At 32.2% G+C, this 23,618-nt stretch overlaps 1 protein-coding gene across 1 annotated transcript in view; it reads right to left on the reverse strand.

Moving 5' to 3' along the window:
- Positions 1–23,618, reverse strand: part of LOC134687715 (E3 ubiquitin-protein ligase rnf213-alpha-like) — a 117,332-nt gene that overhangs the window by 51,369 nt on the left and 42,345 nt on the right. Inside the window, exons 14-19 of the mRNA XM_063548172.1 lie at positions 23,148–23,203; positions 22,634–22,783; positions 21,104–21,312; positions 12,032–12,333; positions 5,766–6,028; positions 1,569–1,799 (exon numbers count right to left, since the gene is read on the reverse strand). Of these exons, the coding sequence (XP_063404242.1) occupies positions 1,569–1,799; positions 5,766–6,028; positions 12,032–12,333; positions 21,104–21,312; positions 22,634–22,783; positions 23,148–23,203 (1,211 nt within the window). The remainder of the gene's footprint in view (positions 1–1,568; positions 1,800–5,765; positions 6,029–12,031; positions 12,334–21,103; positions 21,313–22,633; positions 22,784–23,147; positions 23,204–23,618) is intronic.

Below are 23,618 nucleotides of genomic sequence, written 5' to 3' on the forward strand. Positions count from 1 at the left end.
TATTTTGAAAGAGTTATTTGTTACAATGGGATTCAAATTATAATAAAATGTTGACTGATGAACCCCAATTTTCGCCCTTTTTACATAAATGACCTCTTTTTCACACATTGATGTCCATCTATTGAAGTTCATGAAATTAGATGCGACTGTCACACAAGTGGGAGGTTTGGTGTGCTATGACACCATGCTTAATACGTCATTCCCAAAACAAGGAAATGCCTGTACCAAATCAGAATATACTAGTTGTTTTCCATTTATTTGATTTGTTCGAGCTTTTGACATTGCCTTTCCATTTTGAAATTTCCTTTGATTTTGGTATATTTGTTTTATTACTTTATACAGTAATGCAATCGTCTCTGATCTTTCTGTTATATCACTTATTTCAGGGTTTCCGTTGGCGTTAAAAACAAATGTGACGATTAAAATTTATTATTGGCGAAGGAATTTGGCAAAAGAAATATAACAATTCGATTCCATCAATCTTGATTACTTTGTTCGGGTTTCTTGGACTTAACCTGTACAGAAATATTCGGTATTCACCTTTAGCTCGTTACGACTAGGCAGAAAATTAATAATTAGCTGAGTGCATTATATTGCTGTAGGCAACAATGGACTAATTAACAAAGGTGCTGATTCTATCATTTTACCAAATGTGGTTAGATGGCTTCGCATGCCACCTTTAGGATATATTCACAACTTTGCTACGTACCTTTTTTTATGACGATAACTGTTCAAAAGCGAGAAAAATCTCTAGACTTTATAAACTTTTTCTTCTTAATTTAATAGAAACAATTGTTTTATAGTGGGTGCAAATACTTTACAACCGTTTTGAAAACGCACGTGTTTCAAGCCGAATTTTACGTCTCGCCTTTTTCTTTTTACGATGGTCCAAAAGATAAAAGTAAATGCTTAAAACATAATAAAGAAATAAATGAAATTGTTTGAAAACTCAGTGACTTAATTCAGTCTTCATCCTTCAACTAGACTATGAAATGTATATCCGATATCCGATACACTTATTGAAGATGAATCTCGTGTTCCCAGAAGTTAAAAATGTTGATGTCATTATCAATATTTCATTTTTACAGTATATTTTGAAGAGTAAATGTTTTTTTTATTTCTTCATTTATACAATGATGAAGATTAAAAAAAAGATTTGTAGAAGAATCAACGATAACAGTGAGGCAAATCAATATTTTCTTTGTTAGAAAGAAGGAAAAATTTAAAGAAAGATATGTTTATGTTAGTTGTTAGTTCGCGAAATAGTTGGCGAACACGAAAATTAACATACGGAAAACCTTGTTTTATGTTATATACGTCTATGTGCTAATTCTGGTTTTAACGTATTAGCTCACAGCATTATGGTCAGCAGTGGACTTATATCCCAAATCTGACACACGAATTTGAATCTCAGTTGAACCCGGGGCTGCAGTTTAATTCAAAATTACTGGACTTAATTTTAATTTTTTTTAATTGTTGTTTGCAGGTCGGTAGTTTATGTGAAAACAAGGAACGAAGAAGAAAATGGAGTAATTAATTACACAGTGAACAAAGAATTTCATAAAAACCTTAGTACAACTGGTCGTTTCTTGAAAATTTCCAAATCTAACTTGATACTGTCAATTCCCCACCATACTGGCTTTACATCTCTGTGATTTGTACTATCCGGTGCTGTCTGAAAGGGTTGATATCGATCTTCTAAATAATGTAAAGTAGGTATACAGTACAGCCATAACCTAAATGGCCTTTCTCCTCGCAACAAAAACTTGACAAAGTTTAAGAGCCTCTCTTTCAGCTTCCTGCAAAAACAAAAGAGAAAAGTAGTTCCCAATTAACAAATCTTACAAATAAAATACATGTTATAAACTTTTTTATATTCTAATATGAAAGGTTATTTACAAACGCTTTTAAGACAAATCTGTAGTAAGAAACAAATCAGCATCATGTTCATCATTTGTAAATACCTCGTCGAATGTTAAATGAAATACTTACCCGAGGTCAAACGGTGTAAAAAAAACGTCATTGAACAATGGTATAGTAATATAAGTATTCAACGAGAAAATGCATAAATATATAACGAAAATTCGTCAAACATAAAACAACTGCGATAACTTTTTGTTGAAAACATATTGTTTTTAAATAAAATTTAAAAAAAACAATAATCTTTACCCGAGCCTTTCCTAATATGTTCTTTCAAATTATTTTAGCACGTCACAAATTAAGTTTTCGTCATCAAAATAATGATGTATATAATTACGGGAATAGCAGATGTATTTGCAAAAATATAAAATTTCAGTTCTGGTATCAATGAGTTTTTATACACACAGTAAATTACATTCCAATTTAGTTCATACCTCTAAAATTAAAAACTCATTCTCCAAATTTGCAGAATTTACCATTGCCCATATTTACATTTTACAATAACATGCCATTTGAACAAACTTTGTATTATGCTGACATTCTTTTGAGATTATACAACATAACAACTGTATTTCATGATGTATAAAAATCCGATTCAAATGTAGTTTTGACTTTATTTTCATATCAGTATGATCTTCATATGTTGATCAACACAAAAGCTGATATATTTGCGTTAGTCTTTTACAATTCAAAACATTAAAACCCTTTTTCCTAACATTTCGAATAAATGCAAAATAAAGTATGTCCTTCAATGAAACGAATTGCAACAGTGGTGTCCTTTATATTTAATTTATCAGTACTTCATCATTACAGGATTAATCATCAATTTAATCTATTCCATTATTCAAAAACTGTTTTAAACGTTTTCCACCTTTTACGTAGATTTCTTCAACCAAGATTGAAAGTGACGACAAATATCTGTTGCTTTAATCATCATTGAAAGAATGCTTTTCATGATTTTATGATAAATGTATATCAGAATAATATTTTATCATTTTAAACTGCAGATTATTGTCTTCCCCGTTGCTCAAATCTGACAGTATTCTTAACGTATTTTGTTTTGATTCTGCCTTGAAAGTCATAAATATTATCAGATTAAAGTATGGCATTTTTCATATCAGATGTATCATCAGCTCATCAAACCCAAGGTTCAATGTTGATATTGATATTGATATTGACCGAGAGCTCATAGTACATCTGATACGAAAACATGACATGCTATGATTTTATTAATGATATGCTTCTACGATGGAGAAAATAAAATGTGTTTATCCTTTTTAGTTGTTCTTAAGTAAAAACAAAACGTGAAAAGTCTACGGACGTCGGACACAAAATGTATTTCATCCGATTTATAATCTTTGTATCGTTTGCCTCTACATATGAGAACACATAACATTATATTTAGCAATTATAACACATCTTCATATTATAATGTATTTCTATATTGACGATATAATAAAATAACAAAACATAATAAACACTGTTTGGAAAGGTCAACATTTGTAAAATAACTTTCTAAATTATGCTGATAAATTTTGAAAAATGCATTTATTGTATCATTTGATATTTTTTTAACACTCTACATTATATCTTTTCTTGTTACCTAATAATTGTTTTGTAACAGTATCCTACTCTGTTAAGGTTTTTTTAATGAAAATGTACCATATAGATGTATTTTGCGGTACTTTGTCGAGTAACGCCGGAATGTCAGGCGATACCTTTACATAAAGGCATGTGATATTTGCAAAACGCATGTGATAATGTTTTTATATCAGCCCACTAAACACCATACCTAATCAGTCAGTAAAGTTAGTAAGTTAAAGTTATTTTCTTTCAGTATATGATAAATATTAATAACACATTTATATCGAATTATTTCACCTAAAATTGTTATTTTCGTTGCTCACATCTGATATGACATTTTGGAACGTAATTATTCATAACTTGTTCTTTTATATGTTAGTAAATTACAAAAAAAGTCTTTGGTTGGGTAAAATTGTATTCCAAATATTCAGATTTTTACTGAGACGCTTCAGTATTGACATGCTCGATAACACAATAAGTATCATCGTCTCAGAAGTCCTTATCCGGTGGAATTGACACAAACACAACCAAATAGGTCATAAAATGAACTGAACAAAAGTGTTCTGTTTGTATTTAATGATTACTATTCCAGATGGCAATTTGTCGGTTTTTACATTTGCTAAATATGTATTGCTAATGTACACACTAACAATCGTACCTACTGGCGAAACTTATATTAGTTTTTTAAAGTGCTGTAAATGTAGTAATCACAATGAAAGTGTCGTGTCCTGGAATATATCTCATGTTCGGGAAATATGATTTGTTTATGAGTTGTAATTGCTTTAACTCAAATTGTGTTTACTGTGAATGATTTAAGATCAAAAGTTGTTTTATAAGAATGGTCGAAATTGCAGATATAGATCAATTTCTATTGGAACCAGAGAAAAGTGTATAAATGAAATGCCAAAACATATTTAATAAAGTTACAGCAAAAAAACGTTCAACACAAAGCGAATATTATTGTACTGAAAATATAACTTGAAAGTTACCATTTATCTAAAAACGTAAATTATAGGTTTCATAAAGAGTGAGAATGGAATATCGCTTGATATCAACTGAAGTTATTTAATTTAAATAAAATGTTAAACGAGTCTTATGCGAGTTGATATTAAGCGATATCCAATTTTCACAAGTTGCTAAACGTTTTTATATTATGATCAACACTAGTACTATCAGTGAGAAGGGTAAATAAAATCGCTAAATGTTCAATTCCAGTCTTTTGCACAACGGATATTATAGGTTTCATAAAGAGTGAGCATGGGATATCGCTTGATATCAACTCAAGTTATTTAATTGAAGTATAATGTTGAACGAGTCTTACGCGAGTTGATAAAAAGGCAACAGTAGTATACTGCTGTTCGAAATTCACAACTCGATAGAGAAAAACCAAATCCGGGTAACAAACTAAAACTGAGGGAAACGTATCAAATATTAGAGAACTACGACACAACAGAAACACAACATTAAAATGTAACATACACAGAAACGAACTATAATATAACAATGGCCATTTTCCTGACTTAGTACGGGGCATTTTAAGAAAAAAATGGTGGGTTGAACCTGGTTTTGTGGCATAAAGCGATATCTAATATTCACAAGTTTCTAAACTTTTTTCTATCATGGTCAGCACTCTCATTATGTAGAATGAAAATTTCGAGAAATGTTAAATTCCAGTCTTTAGCACATCCCAGTATAACGTAATATGTCATATTCGGTATCCGACTTTAACGTCAGTCATCGTAAGACTTATATAACGCTTTAGAATTTTAAAAAATTTGACAAAAAGAAGATTTTCTGGTGAAACGTGTGCGTGTTTTGTATATTAATTAAGAAATCACAATGTTCGTTGCCATGGACGAAATGTTCATCGTCTTAACCTTTGAAATTCATCAATGACCTAATAAATAACCAATAGAAATGCCGTAATATCGTATGTTGATGTTGAATAAACCTATCAAACTAACGCAGATTTTCGTATCATTCTTTCGTATCTATCTTCGTGCACTGTGATACGAGAAATATTTATGCATGCAAGAAATAGATAACAGGACACAACCATAAGCGAATATATTTACCAAATATCATTGGCATGGTTTTAAGACAATGATATTTAGCATATAAATTCTATTAAAAACAAATAATTGATTGTGAGGAACTAGTTAATTGTGCAGTTATGACCGTTTGCATCAATAAGCTAATACTTTCAGAAGAGTGATGCATGTATATCAATAAATAATTGACATTAGCGCTAATATTTATACCCTTCTAAACCTAAAAAGTTCTTCTTCAATTCCTCCAATTCATTTAAACAGGTCTGCTTAGAACTTATGTTTGGTAATAATGCTGTGCAAAGGTTAGATATCACTGATACATTTAAAACAACTTCATAATAGTCTTGTAAGAAGACAATCGTTGCTGCAGTAGTAACATTGATGCTAGCTGTATCTAATCTTGCAATCTGTTTTTCACTTTGTTTCTTTTCCACTAGCAATGCGATTCCTCTTTCTAAATACTGTGTAAGGCACTGAAAAATAAATATTACGTTAAATGAGGCAAACAGTAGTATATCGATGTTCAAAAGTCATAAATCGATTGAGAGAAAACAAATCCGGGTTACAAACAAAAACCGAGGGAAACACATCATCTATAAGAGGAAAACAAATGGAACAACAGGAACACCGATATGCAACAAAAACAAACACCAACACACATAGAAACGAATTATTTGATAACAAGTTAAAAACTGCCAAACTCCGGACTTGGTACAGGACTTTTTAAGAAAACAAGAGGCTTTTCGATAAATTAATGAGTGGCTTTAAAAATCCATTTCTGAAAACGTTCTTTGTATCTGTCATATTTTCTTCAAAAGCAAAAGAACGCATTTTACCCTATGTTCCATTTTAGCCATAATGGCTATGTTTCTTGACGTACAAGGAAATAAAACACAAATTTTAAACTAGATTCTATGAAACTGATTACTCATTCAAAGTTTGGCTGAAATTGATTTAGCAGTAACAAAGGAGAAGTTTTTTTTAAAGTAAGCAAACTAGATGAACAAATGGTGAAAAATTGTCTTTAAAGGGCAATTACTCCTCAGGGGGTCAATTGACAATTTTGTTCATATAAAACTTATTTGTAGATCTTTCTTTGCTGAACATTCTTGCTCTTAACAGTTTATCTATAATAATATTAAAGATAATAACTCAAAAAACTTCAAAATTTCCTTAAAATTACCAATTTAGTGGAAGAAACCCAACAATGGTTTGTTTAATTTATCTGAAAATTTCAAGTCCGATAGATCTTGACCTGTTTAACATTTTCACCCCATTGCTCTTAATGCTTTTAAAAGTGTTTTGGATATAAGCCAAAATCTGCGTTTGACCCCTATGTTCTATTTTTAGCCATGGCGGCCATGTTTGTTGATAGGTCAAAACTTCGAATTCAATTCAGCTAAATTCAAAGTTTTATTTAGAGTCGATATTCGGGCCCGATGAAGTAAAAAAATGCTAGGTTGAACCTGGTTTAATGACTAGCCAAACCTCCCGCTTTATAACAATGTAAGAAAATATCGCTAAAATAGCAACACTACGTGACAGAAATACAGCACAAACACACGCAAGAACGCACAAATAAATGTTATAATAGTCGACTCAACATGCAAACCGCAGAACAACAACGATCATAATCCATCAAAAGATATTTAGAAATAATTTAGACGAATATCAAAAGTTGCAGAGTCAGAAATTTGGTTTGTTTGGAGAGTATTAGAAATTATGAGTGTTGAACGGCTCTGTGCCAAGGCAGAACCGATGTTAAATTCTTCTCAAGTTTTTTTTCAAATTTTTGTATTGTGTCCATATATGTCTTCGACTTGTAAGCTGGGATACCATTTCCGCCTCTTGTTTTTTCTCTCTCAAGAAATGAGATTTTGTTTCAACGGGAGAAATAAAGTTTAAATGCACAAGGAATGACGTAAGGTAAGCGGTTGTGGTACTATTGAACTACTATTGAAGTAGACAATAAAACCTAATACAACAGTCAAAATAAGTCAATCTATTTTAGGCTAACGAGCAAGTTACAGTTGCGTGCAGACCAAGCAGTAAATAAAGCAAACGCACGTGAACGCTGCATGCACATATTTCGCTTGTAACTTACATTTTCGCGTTTACTATAATTATGTTAACGCGATCAAAATTGAAATTTCTTATGACAACCCGAGTAAACGCGCGGTTACTCTGTGTCCGATCAGTTAGTAATAGACACGTTTCACAAGTGTATTTTACTCGCACTTGAGAGTAAGCGCGCATTTACTTTAGAGTCAATTAATTGTTCTAATAATTAAAGAAACCTCGTGTACATTGGTACATTTTTTTTTTTATTTTGTTAAAAGAACTTTTATCGGTATAGTTCACGTATATGTGTTTAAACCCAAAGAATTCAAAAACACTTTTATTAATTGCAAAAAAAACCAGTTCCAATAACTTAAAATAGCGGATTTTCTATATTTACTTTTCAAAAGTTACATGTTCAAATATCGACTCACAAAAACATTTCAAACTTCAAGGAATGAAATAACTGACATATCGTTCAAGCCGTAGCACATTATTGCGGCTTTTTATCTAAAATTATACGTTTGGTCAATCTACATTCAAAACCTCTAATATTATTAACATCAATCGTCAATATGTCAAACAAAAAATTTGATGTACCTTACCATGTGATATGTAAGATCAGTGTATCCAGGATACTAGGAAAATCTGCGTTAACGCGCGTTTAATACAAACAGTAAACATGAGTTTACTTTATACGAAATTAGAAGACGCGCCGTTTTCGCGTTAACACGGAGGAAAACGCAAAAGTCAATGCCCGTTTACTTTTTATGTCTAACATGTCTTATGAAATTGCAGAAATAACGCAGAGTTAACGCGGTGTTTTCAATGAGTGCACGCGGTTAAACGCCGCTTTATCTTTTTCCACCAGCAATTATTCTTGGTCTGCACCCAACTGTATGATTATAAAACTATATAATAAATATCAAATGATTTGTTTTCATGGGAACGAGGATAGTAGCAGATTCGGTTTAGAGGTCTTGATGCAAATAGCAATGGACAAATAAAAAAAATCTCACATATTTGTATATCTTTGAGAGACAATATAAAGGTTTTGCATTGAGTTTTAGTACATGGAAAGTCTGCATTTGCGACTTGTGTCACATGTATCAATGGAAATTTCACCAATTGTCTTTGTTTCATGTTTAGTTCGTTTTATTAACAAATATTTTATACACAATATTATTGACTGATTTTTCTTTCTTTGTCAGTGAAGTCTGACTTTTCAACCACATTGAATATGTCTTTGTCGTTGTGTGTACGTGATCATTCATTTCACATGTCATTATCCTCATATTTCCATAAAAGAACAAACAATGATGATGTTCTAAATATTATTAAACATAAAAGATTACCACTTACGCCATACTACTATAAGACCTTTTCAACATCTCTCAACACCGACTAATGACACCTACAGTTTACAGGTAAAATGGATGGGTCGTCTCAAAGACAAAAACCATCATGATTATCAATACGTAACATATTGGATTGGCGGTTATATACTGTCTTGACTATATAGTTTCAGAATATAATTATATCAACCAAATAAATAAATAAATATATGTCACTGTCATATAATATTCTTATTCTATATGTATTTCCACGACATTTCATGTTGAATGATTAAAATAAATACAGCAACAATTCTGCATCCTAATCCGCTTTCTCTACAATTTTATGATTATGTGAGTCCTTTACCAATTTTTTGCCGCATGTAAAAAACGATTAATTTGTTGGTGTAAAAGCTTTTATGAAATTTTCCAAAATTTATGAAAAATAATTACTAGACTGTCCGTACGTCCGTATCACATTTGTGAACATGACCAAATTGGTATTTTTCAACCGATCTTCACCTTAGTTGATGTACATATTCAATTTCTGGAGGGATAATCAAAGTTGTTAGTTAATACTATAGGGCTTGTTGACATTGCAAAATCAATATGGACAGTGCTAAGCAGGGGTTTGGAGACCGACGGCTGATGTCCCGAAAACAACATACATTGTCCCTTCGTCATAGTGTCCTTCCCCTGTTCCTGAAAATGACCTTTCGGTTTCTTACAAGAAGTTGATCAAATTTCGTTGATTTTATTTACACACTGTCATTGCTATATTTTGTTTTGTTTTCATGGGGTCAGAATTTATTTCTCTATATCCAATTTCCGGAACAAAGTTTTGTACCTTTTTCAAGTTTTTCGTACTTTAGATTTTTTTTGTATCTCATCTATGACCATACATGTCATACATAAGTGAGGTTTTGAATCAAAACGGGGAGAAATAATCCGCCGCATTTCCCTTAGAGACAAAGTTTATCCATATCGTCATCCTTAATAGTTACACCATTTACAACACCTCAAATTAAACGTAAGCCAAAAAATTTGAGAGAAAGAGCAAAAAATTTAATCGCGTGATTGGTGAATACAGAATTCAAGTGGAATACCAAATTGGTGAATTAAAAATATACAAAGTATTCAGTAAATTACGGAAGCACACAAGGCCAAAACTAACAGACCTTGTGGAAACATGTGCCGCCTTTGTCAACAGACATAAAAAATTGTTTTATTAAATATCATATACAATTAAACATGCTTTGTTCTTTTCATTTTCCAAATTCCACCATGACAGCTAGAAGCTCAACGTCTAAAAAGATGAAATGTGACTAAAAGCCCATCATTTCTTTATAATAAATTTTTAAAAAATCCGTGTTATTTGAACTCTGTAGGAAAGTTCTATCATTGTCAATGAAAGCAATAAAACCAATAATGATTTCATTTTTTTAAAATTTTGAGACGACCCCTCACATTTTACCTGTCGTAGTCGTTCTCAACTGAAGGTGTCGAGAGATGTTGAAAAGGTCTATAACTAATATCGTCTCAATACATTGTATTAGCCTCTGTTCTATAAACTTACACGAATAGCGCACATCTTCAAAGGAATTGTTAAAATATATATTTCGTAAGATTTACAAAATACAAAATTCGAAAGGGACAAGGGTTTAATTATGCCAAAGAATTCAAAAATTGTCTCTATACTACAATAGGATTGATATATTAACTCCCTTAATTTTACAAAATGGTTCAAAATGATTTGTTAAACATAATAAATATTTACTACTTAATCATGAAAAAAATAATACCATAAATTTCAGGCTACATAAGTTTCCCGAAGTATTGTAGCATATATATAATTTTTGAATGATTGGAAAACACTGAAATTTATTAAAGGTTTGCTCAACATTTATTTTAAACTAACAAGAAATCAAGTATTAAACCTTAAACTTTGTTAGTCAATTCATATTGAACTACCATTGACCTATAACAGTAAAACTAGTTCTCTAAGTCTGTGGCAATTTAACCCGTTCCGGACCCATTAATCAACGTGTGGTTTGTCGTCAATGCTCTTCAACTTCGTTCTTTATTTTGGACTTTTTTTTTTAACTATTTCTAATTCGAGCGTCACTGATGAGTCTTGTGTAGACGAAACGCGCGTCTGGCGTAAGTACAAAATTTAATCCTGGTATCTATGATGAGTGTATTTGCTGAAGATCTAATGATTGGACGAGTGTACGGGTCATTTTTTTTATCAGCTCACTGAATGAATCAAAATGTTGTAACTTATGCTGATCAAATTGACAACCTTGTGGTATATGGAAGAGATTTTCGTCTAAAAAAATGTATTTGATACTCATTAGACAAACAGATTCTTACATTCGGGGCCTTTTATAGCTGACTATGCGGTATGGGCTTTGCTCATTGTTGAAGGCCGTACGGTGACCTATAGTTGTTAATGTATGTGTCGTTTTGGTATCTTGTGGACATTTGTCTCATTGGCATTCATACCACATCTTCTTTTTTATATTTACATAGTTCCTTGTAGATTATCAGAATTATCTAATCTCGATAGTTACAATATAAAAAAGAAGATGTGGTATGATTGCCAATGAGACAACTATCCACAAAAGACCAAAATGACACAGACATTAACAACTATAGGTCACCGTACGGCCTTCAACAATGAGCAAAGCCCATACCGCATCGTCAGCTATAATAGGCCCCGATAAGAAAATGTAAAACAATTCAAACGAGAAAACTAACGGCCTTATTTATGTAAAAAAATGAACGAAAAACAAATATGTAACACATAAACAAACGACAACCACTGAATAACAATACCAATTTTTAAGTCCTCGCCATGGCTTGAACTTTACAGTTCGATAATTTAACAATCTCGATTGCATATATCCGATTATCAACTGGTACCAATAGAAGAATCTATATTGATCATCAAATGCAGTGTAGTGATAATTTGATATAAATAAACAGATGATGCACAAAGCAAAGTGACGCCTGTGACTTTAGATTTCGAATTTAATGGAATCTTAATTGTAAGTTTAAATGTAAAAGCTGTGAGATACTTACTTGCTTTGTATAACTTTCATAGTCCTGAAAAATAGGCCACAGTTTTTCTCTTATCCAATAATTCATCTTTAAACAAAGGTAAACATCTCTCACTCTATCCATGAGCTGTTTACCATTTATTCCTCCATTGCAAACAGTTTTCCATTCTGGTAAAAAAGTTTCAAAGGAAAGACTCACATCTTTTCTGAGCAATTTTTGATATTCCTCATTGTTTTTCCAAAATAAACCAGAAACGTATGATATCACATTCTTCTCTTTGACCACTTTTCTCCTCACAACTCCATCAAACTGGTGATGAACGTCTGAAATTAAAATGAATAATATGTGAAGGAATAAGTCTATGAAATGTTCAAAACAATCCAACATGTTTGATTGATTATTAAATTTTTCACTTCCATTAATCTGATTTGAAATGGTATCACATATATTTATAATACTAAAATAACGAGGTCCAATTTGTCAGCCGTCATGGGATAAAAACGACAAATCAAAGAATTCAACTTTATATATAGCTCATATAGGACAATGGTGTTGATTAAAAATTACACCACTCCAGACCCTTTTGTTGTCCACATAATTAATATTGCCAATAATTAACAAGTTCCGGGTCGAATCCGATACCGATACCAATAGTATATAAATGTTACCTTTTACCTTATCTGTACGTTCCGCATCTGACGGGCGCACCACCATACAGTGTCTTTAGGATTTTGCTATATACACGGGTCATAACAACAGGGTTGACACTACTAAATTCAATTATTGTCACATTGTTCCCTATTGTAGTATTTGAATCAGTATGACTTTCTAAGATGACGATACGAATACTAAAAAGCTTGCCTTAAATTGAGGCGTAAAGGTATTGTTTTCAATTTGTTGGCATGACGTCAAAGAATTCAACGTTATTTATAACTTATATAGGACAATGTTGTTGATTAATAAATACTCCATTCCAACTTAAATTAAGGCGTATAGGTACAGTTTTCAATTTGTTAGCCGGCATGACGTCAAAGAATTCAACTTTATTTATAACTTATATAGGACAATGCTGTTGATTAAAAAATACTCCATTCCAGGCCCTTTTGTTTTCCAAGAATATATTACCAATAATTGATAAGTACCAGGTCGCCGGACGGGTTTTAAACAGAAAGATTTTGAAAGCAGAGAAAACTGTGCATCTTATAATCGGCATGACTTTATCAGATGACAATACCAATAATATAATAAGGCTTACGCATAGTGTATACTTTAAATCAGTCACGGACCTGCGATATCACGGGACCCGGTGTGATCTAGTACATATATATATATAGTATAATTCACGATGTATTGGTACAAGAACAATATTCCTGGAGAGCAACTTAACGAATACAGAATGTGTGTTCACGTCTTTGGAAACACACCGTCTCCAGCAATTGCCACCTACGGTCTACGGAAGTGTGTTGAAAAAGAACCAACAGAGAACGATGTCAAAGAATACGTAAATAGGAACTTTTATGTGGATGACGGACTCGTTAATTTCACGAATGAGGAAGAAGCTGTCAGTGTCCTTAAGAGGACTCAACAATCTCTACTTACCATTATAACGGACCTTCATACCAAACAAACGGACAAACATCAATTCCTTTCTCCAAAAAGTTGCCATCCTAAACATTGCTCCCGTGGTATCCCATTCAGCCAGGCATTACGAATCAAGAGAATATGCTCTAATGAAAATACGAAAGATGCTAGACTTGGACAACTTCGTAAACATCTAGTTGTTCGAGGATACAATAACAACATCATTGATAGCGCTTTCGAAAGAGCAAACAAAACTAGTCGCCAAGAACTTCTTGAGTACAAAGATAAGAATAAAGCAGCTAACAGAACACCCCTTGTACTCACTTACCATCCTGATTTTAAAAATGTGTCATCCATTGTTCAGAAGCATTGGAAAATTATAGAAAATGATTTAAATCTAAAAAAAGTATTTTCATCACCACCAGTCATGGCCTTCAGAAGACCTAAAAACATCCGTGACAAATTAGTGACTTCTGTATTAGTAAAGCAGCCTACTCCATCGCCCGGTTGCTACAAACAATGTGGTCGAAGGAATTGTTTGTGTTGTAAAGCTGCCAATACAAGCAGTTCTTTCATCAGCTCCGTTACTAAACAAAATTATACAATCTACTCAAATTCCAACTGCAAAACGGAGAACTCAATTTATATATTAACATGTGACACTTGTGGCATTCAGTATGTAGGAGAAACAATGGACAAATTTAATATTCGGCTTAATAACCATCGTTCATCGTACAAAACCAACAAAAACTGTCCCCTCACAAGACATCTTCGTTCTACGAAACATCCTTTTGAAAATGTCACTTTCCAAATTATAGAAGTCAACACCGAGTGGGACACCACGGCGAGAAGGAGAAGAGAAAACTTTTGGATCCACCAACTCCACACTTTAGAACCTGATGGTCTTAACGAAAAAGACGAGAAAAGATACAGGAAAGATAAAGAATAATTAAAAAACAAAGCATCGTCCTTTTTATCCCGTAATATCGGCCAATGGACGTTGCTAATTTCAACTTCCAATTATGTATTTTTAAGGCAGCTAAATCCAAGAGCAACATATACATAGAGCTGCAAAAATTTATTTATTTTTTTATTTTTAAGGCAGCTCAATCCAAATTCAACATAGACATTGAGCTGCAAAATTTTCTTAAAAATTTTTCTTATTTTCAAGGCAGCTAAGTTCAACATATACATTGAGCTGCAAAAGTTTCTTATCATCTACATCCGATTTCACCTGGATAGATGCACGCTTGATAAAGCTAGTTGGTCTAGCGAAATATTGCGTTTATTTTCATCATTTTGTAAATATTTTAAACATTCTTATATTTACATATTAAATAGTGTGTTAAAATTACATTGTTAGGCAATCTATAATTTTATTTGTGTAATTGAATTAATCTCTGTACTGATTAATCCACACTCCCATAGATTTGTATGTCATGTGCTGCTATTTATAGGCACTTATATTATTATCTCCAGTAGCACGCATTACACACATGTTTGTGTAATCCATTCAAATCTATCGCTATCTTTACAACATGGATAGCGCACAGCATTTCAAGAAACTAAGATCTTTAACTAAAAAGAAACTACAAACTGAACATCATTTATCAAACTTACATAATTATATTCAAAGTAAAACTGTACCAAAAGGTTTAAACATCAAAGTGAGTCCCCAAGCACCGGGACACAAATCCAAAAGATTCATGAGCCGTTGGAATGAAATTCTGTTTAACTGCTCAATCCAGCTTCTTCAACTGTTACTTTCTTTTACAACCACAAATTACAATCAAATTGTAAATGAAATATCATATATCATCAACAATAGTAACATTTCTCGTGACGATTTAGCAATAATTAAACGTCGCCTCGCAGATATTGAAAAAATTGAACTATCGAAACATAAAGAAAAACAAAAAAATAAATTTCAAAGAGATAAAATTCAAACTGTCAATTTAAATCAGCCTATGAATGATATTAATACAACAAACCATAAGACCCCTAGAAAAAGAAAATTTAAAAGACGGAAACAAAAACCTGAAAGCATTGTTGTAAATTTGTCATCTAAAGAACTTACACGTGCTGAGGAATCTCTTTTAAGTAAAGGTTTAAATTTCTGTCCCATCCCATCAACTGTAAATAACTTTCAGCTAGACGAAGACCTAGACCAATTCGCTAGACGTTTACGCTTGAAAGATTTTTTCTACAATAGGGGTAAGAAAAACCTTGAAGAAGCCGGATTAACAGATTCAGATACTGACACCAATGAAGAAGTCACGTCCATCCCAAAATTTAGGAAAAAAAGTTCATGGAAACCACCAAAGAGTAAAAATGATAACTTGGAGTCATTCATTAACTACGTGAGGTCTGATATAAAGTCCTGTATAACAAATACAAGAAATTATAATTTATCCAAGTCAGAAAGTATAGCTTTGAAAGCATTAAAAGATCAAGAGGATATTGTAATAAAACCTGCCGACAAAGGGGGTGCTGTGGTTGTCATGAATAAAACAGATTATATAGCAGAGGGGAATTGCCAACTTTCAAACTCTAATTTTTATAAACAATTAACCACAGATCCAACGCTTAATACTATTCGAAGGATCAACACCATCCTCCAAGAGATGTTCGACAACAAGCATATAGACAATGACACCTTTGATTATCTCCGACCTCTTGAGAACGAAGCAAAGGCCGGACGATTCTATATGTTGCCTAAAATACATAAAACGGGCAATCCAGGTCGACCAATTGTATCAGCGAATAGTCATCCAACTGAAAAGATATCAGAATTTGTAGACCATCATCTAAGACCTCATGTGAAAGAACTACCATCATTCATTCAAGACACAACTGATTATCTAAAGAAAATGGAAAGCCTCAATCCTTTACCAAGCAATACTATACTTGCATCCATGGACGTGTCTTCTTTATATACCAACATTCCACAAGACGAAGGAATAGCAGCGTGTGAAGAGGCATGGAACACTCGTATTGAAAAAAATCCTCCTACCGAGTGCCTTGTTACACTTCTCAAACTAGTACTGGAGAATAACAACTTCTCTTTCAATGAAAAACACTATCTCCAGATAGACGGTACTAGTATGGGCACAAAAATGGCACCGTCATATGCCAACATATTTATGGGCCAACTTGAAAAACGCCTCTTGGCTAGTGCTCCATATCAGCCCTTATCATGGTTCCGATTCATTGACGATATTGATTTTAAATGGACAGATTCACAAGAACATCTTAATGAATTTCTAGAACACTGTAACTCTTTCCACCATTCAATAAAATTTACATCTGAATTCTCTATGGAGAAAATTAACTTCCTCGATACTACGAGTTACATCAAGAACGGAACCATTATAACGGACCTTCATACCAAACAAACGGACAAACATCAATTCCTTTCTCCAAAAAGTTGCCATCCTAAACATTGCTCCCGTGGTATCCCATTCAGCCAGGCATTACGAATCAAGAGAATATGCTCTAATGAAAATACGAAAGATGCTAGACTTGGACAACTTCGTAAACATCTAGTTGTTCGAGGATACAATAACAACATCATTGATAGCGCTTTCGAAAGAGCAAACAAAACTAGTCGCCAAGAACTTCTTGAGTACAAAGATAAGAATAAAGCAGCTAACAGAACACCCCTTGTACTCACTTACCATCCTGATTTTAAAAATGTGTCATCCATTGTTCAGAAGCATTGGAAAATTATAGAAAATGATTTAAATCTAAAAAAAGTATTTTCATCACCACCAGTCATGGCCTTCAGAAGACCTAAAAACATCCGTGACAAATTAGTGACTTCTGTATTAGTAAAGCAGCCTACTCCATCGCCCGGTTGCTACAAACAATGTGGTCGAAGGAATTGTTTGTGTTGTAAAGCTGCCAATACAAGCAGTTCTTTCATCAGCTCCGTTACTAAACAAAATTATACAATCTACTCAAATTCCAACTGCAAAACGGAGAACTCAATTTATATATTAACATGTGACACTTGTGGCATTCAGTATGTAGGAGAAACAATGGACAAATTTAATATTCGGCTTAATAACCATCGTTCATCGTACAAAACCAACAAAAACTGTCCCCTCACAAGACATCTTCGTTCTACGAAACATCCTTTTGAAAATGTCACTTTCCAAATTATAGAAGTCAACACCGAGTGGGACACCACGGCGAGAAGGAGAAGAGAAAACTTTTGGATCCACCAACTCCACACTTTAGAACCTGATGGTCTTAACGAAAAAGACGAGAAAAGATACAGGAAAGATAAAGAATAATTAAAAAACAAAGCATCGTCCTTTTTATCCCGTAATATCGGCCAATGGACGTTGCTAATTTCAACTTCCAATTATGTATTTTTAAGGCAGCTAAATCCAAGAGCAACATATACATAGAGCTGCAAAAATTTATTTATTTTTTTATTTTTAAGGCAGCTCAATCCAAATTCAACATAGACATTGAGCTGCAAAATTTTCTTAAAAATTTTTCTTATTTTCAAGGCAGCTAAGTTCAACATATACATTGAGCTGCAAAAGTTTCTTATCATCTACATCCGATTTCACCTGGATAGATGCACGCTTGATAAAGCTAGTTGGTCTAGCGAAATATTGCGTTTATTTTCATCATTTTGTAAATATTTTAAACATTCTTATATTTACATATTAAATAGTGTGTTAAAATTACATTGTTAGGCAATCTATAATTTTATTTGTGTAATTGAATTAATCTCTGTACTGATTAATCCACACTCCCATAGATTTGTATGTCATGTGCTGCTATTTATAGGCACTTATATATATATATATATATATATATATATATCGTAACTAAGTCTTTGAACAGAAAAAAAAGAACAGACGTTTTCAATACGTGGACAAGAGCTGAGAAGCCATGCATAGAGAGAACTCTGAAAATTATCATATTAAGGATTTGTTACCACAGGAATAAAACATGTTAGCCGTATTTGGCAAATAATTACGGAATTGTTTATCCTCAGTGCTCGTCAAACTCGTACTTTATTTGTCCTTGTGTTTAACTAAATTATTATAGGAACATTAATTTTCGAGGGGTTTAAAAACATCAGGATTTTGAATACCAAGCCAAATCGATGTGTTTTGAAGGTTATTTGTTTATACGCCTTTTTTGTATTTGAAAAGACAATTACTGCATAATTAATATATTTCCTTGCTCGGTTATTAAAACTGCATTGTTTTGCGAAATACATAAAATGATTCCTTATGAAAATTTCTGCTATTTAATCGTCGATCTTTAGTTGTTTTTTTTTAATAAAAGACATGTTTTTGTTTTTAGTGATATGGTTTGCAATAACATCGGTTGTTTAAAGAGATTCAAATAAAATTCTTATAGTAGTTTCTGTTCAATACTCCTTCTTTGCTTTCTCTGTCGTTAAATACAAAAATATGAAAAATATTAAAATATATATGTTATACCAAAACGGCAGTTACAAAATGTTTTGGGCCTTTGAGTATCAAACATAAGCATTGGTAAACTGTGTACATTAAAGTTTCTGTAACCTCGAACACTACTGAAGAGACATTTATTATCAAAATGTGCAAAAAGATTGATACCTTTAATAGTATCCCCACCACCGGGTCGATACCATTGGTTATGGGCTATTATTTCTCAAGGGTATTACCAGGTAAATATCCAGTTCTTAGGTACTGGCAAAAATATACGAAAATTGTTAGATTGAAATTTGCTTTTATAGAAGGAGGAAAATCATATTATATTCGGTAAAATGATTTATTAAAGCTCTTATTCCCTGTCCAGATTTAGCTATATGTATGTGATTTTCTTTGGATTAGATCATAAATATTTTAAGTTTAAAATTTTCAAATAGTTTGGCTTCGAGCATCACTGAGGACACATTAGTTTGTAGAAAAGCGCATCTGTTGCTTAAAAAGATTAGTACCGTTAATTTATACCACTTGTTCGATAAATCTGTTAGTAGACTATAAGTCCCCGAGACTACCACTTGCCTAATAGCCAGTACTTAGATTCTGGCATAAAAAAATATATTGATAGATTTAACTTCAAAATATAAGCCAAAATATTGATTTTTTTTTATAGGTTTGGGGATCACTGAAGAAACATTTTAAAATTCCAGACAACAATTTATACCGTTAAAGTGAGTACAATACTTGCGTTAGCTAAACTCAGATTTGAGTTGTCATCTATAAATTGCATTTCTGTAAATATAGACAATAGGTGCTCCTTTTTCAGCTTAAACTGGAAGTTTCGTAAAAATATATATCCTAGAATAACCCACTTTTTCAGCATTTCGAATTATTAAATCTGTTGATGCTGACCATGTTTTATTCGAGAGTCATTGATGAGTCATTTGCATGTTTTGTAGACGACACGCGCGTCTGGCATACACATTTTCATGGTATAAACGATGAGTTGCTTGCATTTTGAAGTTTTTATCTACTCATAATAGACTTCAAATCATAGTCAAAAAGAGCAATTAACGTCATTTAGGCTATATTAAGGTCAGGTTTAGAATTTTCCGTCAAAAATTTTGACTCCATTGTTGTTTTCCTACGATACAGGGTAAATTATTTTACCCCATAACAGCCATTTATCTTTTTATATAAGACTTGAATAGCTCATAAAGGTCATTAACCAAAATAGAGGCAGATTCTAGATTTCTTTTCTTTTGATTTGAGACACAAATAATTCAATTGCAAATGTAAGGCAAAAGTCCGAATCAGTCTTTTCTTAAATTAATAATGATATATCGAAAACGGGCTTCATAAATAAAAGCAACAGTAGTATTCCGCTGTTCGGAATTCATAAATCGAAGAAAAAAACAAGTCTGGGTTACAAAGTAAAACTGAGGGAAACACATCAAATATAAGAGAACTACCATACAACAGAAACACAACACCTATCAATATTTTTGCTTATTTTGTTCTTGACTAATTTTCCTCTGAGTTTCAGTATCAACTTTGAATTCAAGATGTTCTAATTTCACCCTTGTACATCCTGAAACAGACAATAAGTTCTCTAAAATTACATCTGATAGTTATGACGTATTCTCACTAATCCAGATCTTGATTTTTTGAACGTTTCTGCACCTGTCAGATTTTCTCGATCTGATGCGGTTTCTAAGATAATAAACACAACAAAGATTTTGACTTAATATTAATTTAAGATATGCTCACCATGTTGGTTTTCAGGCAAAAGTGTTGAAAACAATTGTTTTAAACTAGTTACATTAAGGGTAAGTATTATTTGTGTAAAATTCAACGGACGACGACGGACAACCACATACTGTGATAAGAAAAGTTGGCTTGGTCATTCGAGTTTGTTCAGCTAAAAACACCTCTTGTTTCTTTATTGTAATCCAATGAAACATATTTTTTGAGATTTTATGTCCTTGCAAACTGTTCTCCTTATATTCTGAACATGTTTTGGTTAATGACCAAACAATGCTGTACTTTGTTTTAGTTCTTCATTTAATTTTACCTTTTTGTGTCAATCTTCCAGTTGTGATAGTTCTTGCAGTAAAGTCTGACTGTCCCTGATTGAAAATGAATTCTTCTACTTCATCTTTACCACCAACTTTCACAAAATAATTGTACGTAACTGCCCAAGGGGTGGTTTTACTTTTTTTTATGACAGTCATACCTTCGTACTGGTAACTTACGAGTTCTGGTTTTGGTGTACTAATCGTTCTATAAAAGAATGAAATCTTCTAAATGTTTTCTCGTGTAGAATTTCAAACTCTACATTACATTGTCGAATACAAGATTTGCGTAAGTACATATTATACCAACAAAGACCGAGTATCTCCCTAAAATAATCAAGATTTTTATCTATATCTATAAAATAAATAGGTTCAAAGCCTTTACTATTAAAGTTAAAAACCATTAATATTTGTATACTTATCTTTTCCTAAGCTTTGATGCGACTTCATCGACAACTCCTTAACAACACCTACATGTATTGTAGTATGACGTCAGAGGAGTGACATAACCGAGTTTATTTCACATGTGAAATTATCGGATTCTATTTCACTTGGAAATCACAGAAACTCAATGCAACGTATGTAATAGAACAAGTTCACCTTTGTCCAGGCATTTAAACTATGAATAATAATCAAAAGCATCAGTATAAAATGAACTTCTTCCCATAAAATTAACAACAAAACACTACAGAAATAACTTCTCTAATGTATCTTTAGTCTGAGTTTTCTTCATACTTAAAAAAAAATCACAACCAACTGCATTATCATCTGAAATTATGAAGAAAAATCTGATTGAAATCTGTTTGAAATCGAAAAGAACCCAACGATAACTTGCGTATAAAAATGTGCTAAAATCGAAAAGTCGACCATTAACTTTCATTTATGGGAAACAAAAACGATGTTTGGACATTGCATTTTAAAGAATATGTCAAAATAACCTGACAGGATGGCTTTTTTTTCTTCTTTTTTTTTCAGGGGAAAGTTGTCACATGATAAATATACATTCGTATTTTACCCTTGGACCCTTCTTAAGCTTGAAAATATGTTGTCTCTACTCTATATGTTCATACTATCTATACAACTAAATTTAAAGACCGTTTTTTGTTCACTGAATAAACGTATAACCGAAGAAAGCTACAGGTCAAACTTCTTTAAGGGTATATATACTACTATATACTACTAAATCCAATCATTGTCACATTGTTTCCTATTGTAGTATTTTAATCAGCATGACTTTATAAAATGACAGAACGAATACTAAAATTGTAGACTTAAAATAAGGCGTAGGTACAGTTTCAAATTTGTTAGCCGACATGACGCAAAAACGGCTAATCAAAGAATTTAACTTTATTTATAACTTATATAGTACAATGCTGTTGATAAAAACGTATTCCATTCCAGTATTGTAGTGTTCTAGTATTAATTTACATTGACTCATACAGTAAAATTTATAAAAAAAGATATGTTTATTACATGAACCTAGGGAGATTTAATTATAAGATAACACACCTTATCCAAAATATACTTACCGTTTATAGTTCATCTTTACATATTTGGCATTTACTCTTACGAACACATCGTCATTCTCATGGTTTTGCAGTATAGTAGGAGAAAAAATAGCATGGAAATAAACAGTAACAGCATTCTCATCTGTGGTGTTCGCATTAGTTTGGTTGTCACTACATGAAAATGAAATAATTTCCTATTTTACCTAATCTTTCATTCAAACATTGTATGTTGCTTATCAAATGTTGTCTATATAACGTAGCTATAAACAATAATCATACTAGTGGACGGTTTTAGCTACCTATATAAACCAGGTGTTACCCTGCTTTTTTTTTTGTAAATGCCTGTCCAAAGTGTTAAATATGACAATTGTTTCCATTCATATAATGTGTTGATATAATGTAACGTTTGTTTTATCAATTTTTACGGACTTCATGCAAAGTATGTCTATTTTTAAACTTTGTACTTGAAAACCGAACACGATATTCAAAACATTCAGCAAAACATTAATTCTATAGTATAACTTAGACGGCCTACCTTGCATGTTGTAAATTTTGTTGTATGCCAGTTTCATTAGCCTTGTTGGGTGTTGCCTATAATAGTAATACAATAACAAATTAGAGGTTCAACAATATCGACTTAACATTTCACGCTATTGTCCATTTGACTTCTATATATTTGCAGAAAAAAAATCTTAAAAATATTTTTTTTCAAATTAATATTTTTTTCCTTGATGTATGTTAATATGATGTATGTTTCCCATTAGGTCTCTATGTTATTTTTTTTTAAGTGTTGATTACCTGATGGAGTAAGTACAAGTAGTGTAACGGCCTTCCAACCAAAACAAAAGTAACATACATGTGCTTTTAATCTTTGTTCATTTGTACCATGTGACTTTATATGAACTACATGAATTACAATTTCGTATAAATGTTAGAGATACATAAATTCGATCACTTCAACAAGTGTGTTACGATATCTCTCCACTCGAGACAGTTTAATTTAAAT

This window comes from Mytilus trossulus, chromosome 10, assembly GCF_036588685.1.
Source record: "Mytilus trossulus isolate FHL-02 chromosome 10, PNRI_Mtr1.1.1.hap1, whole genome shotgun sequence".
Classification (NCBI taxonomy): domain Eukaryota; kingdom Metazoa; phylum Mollusca; class Bivalvia; order Mytilida; family Mytilidae; genus Mytilus; species Mytilus trossulus.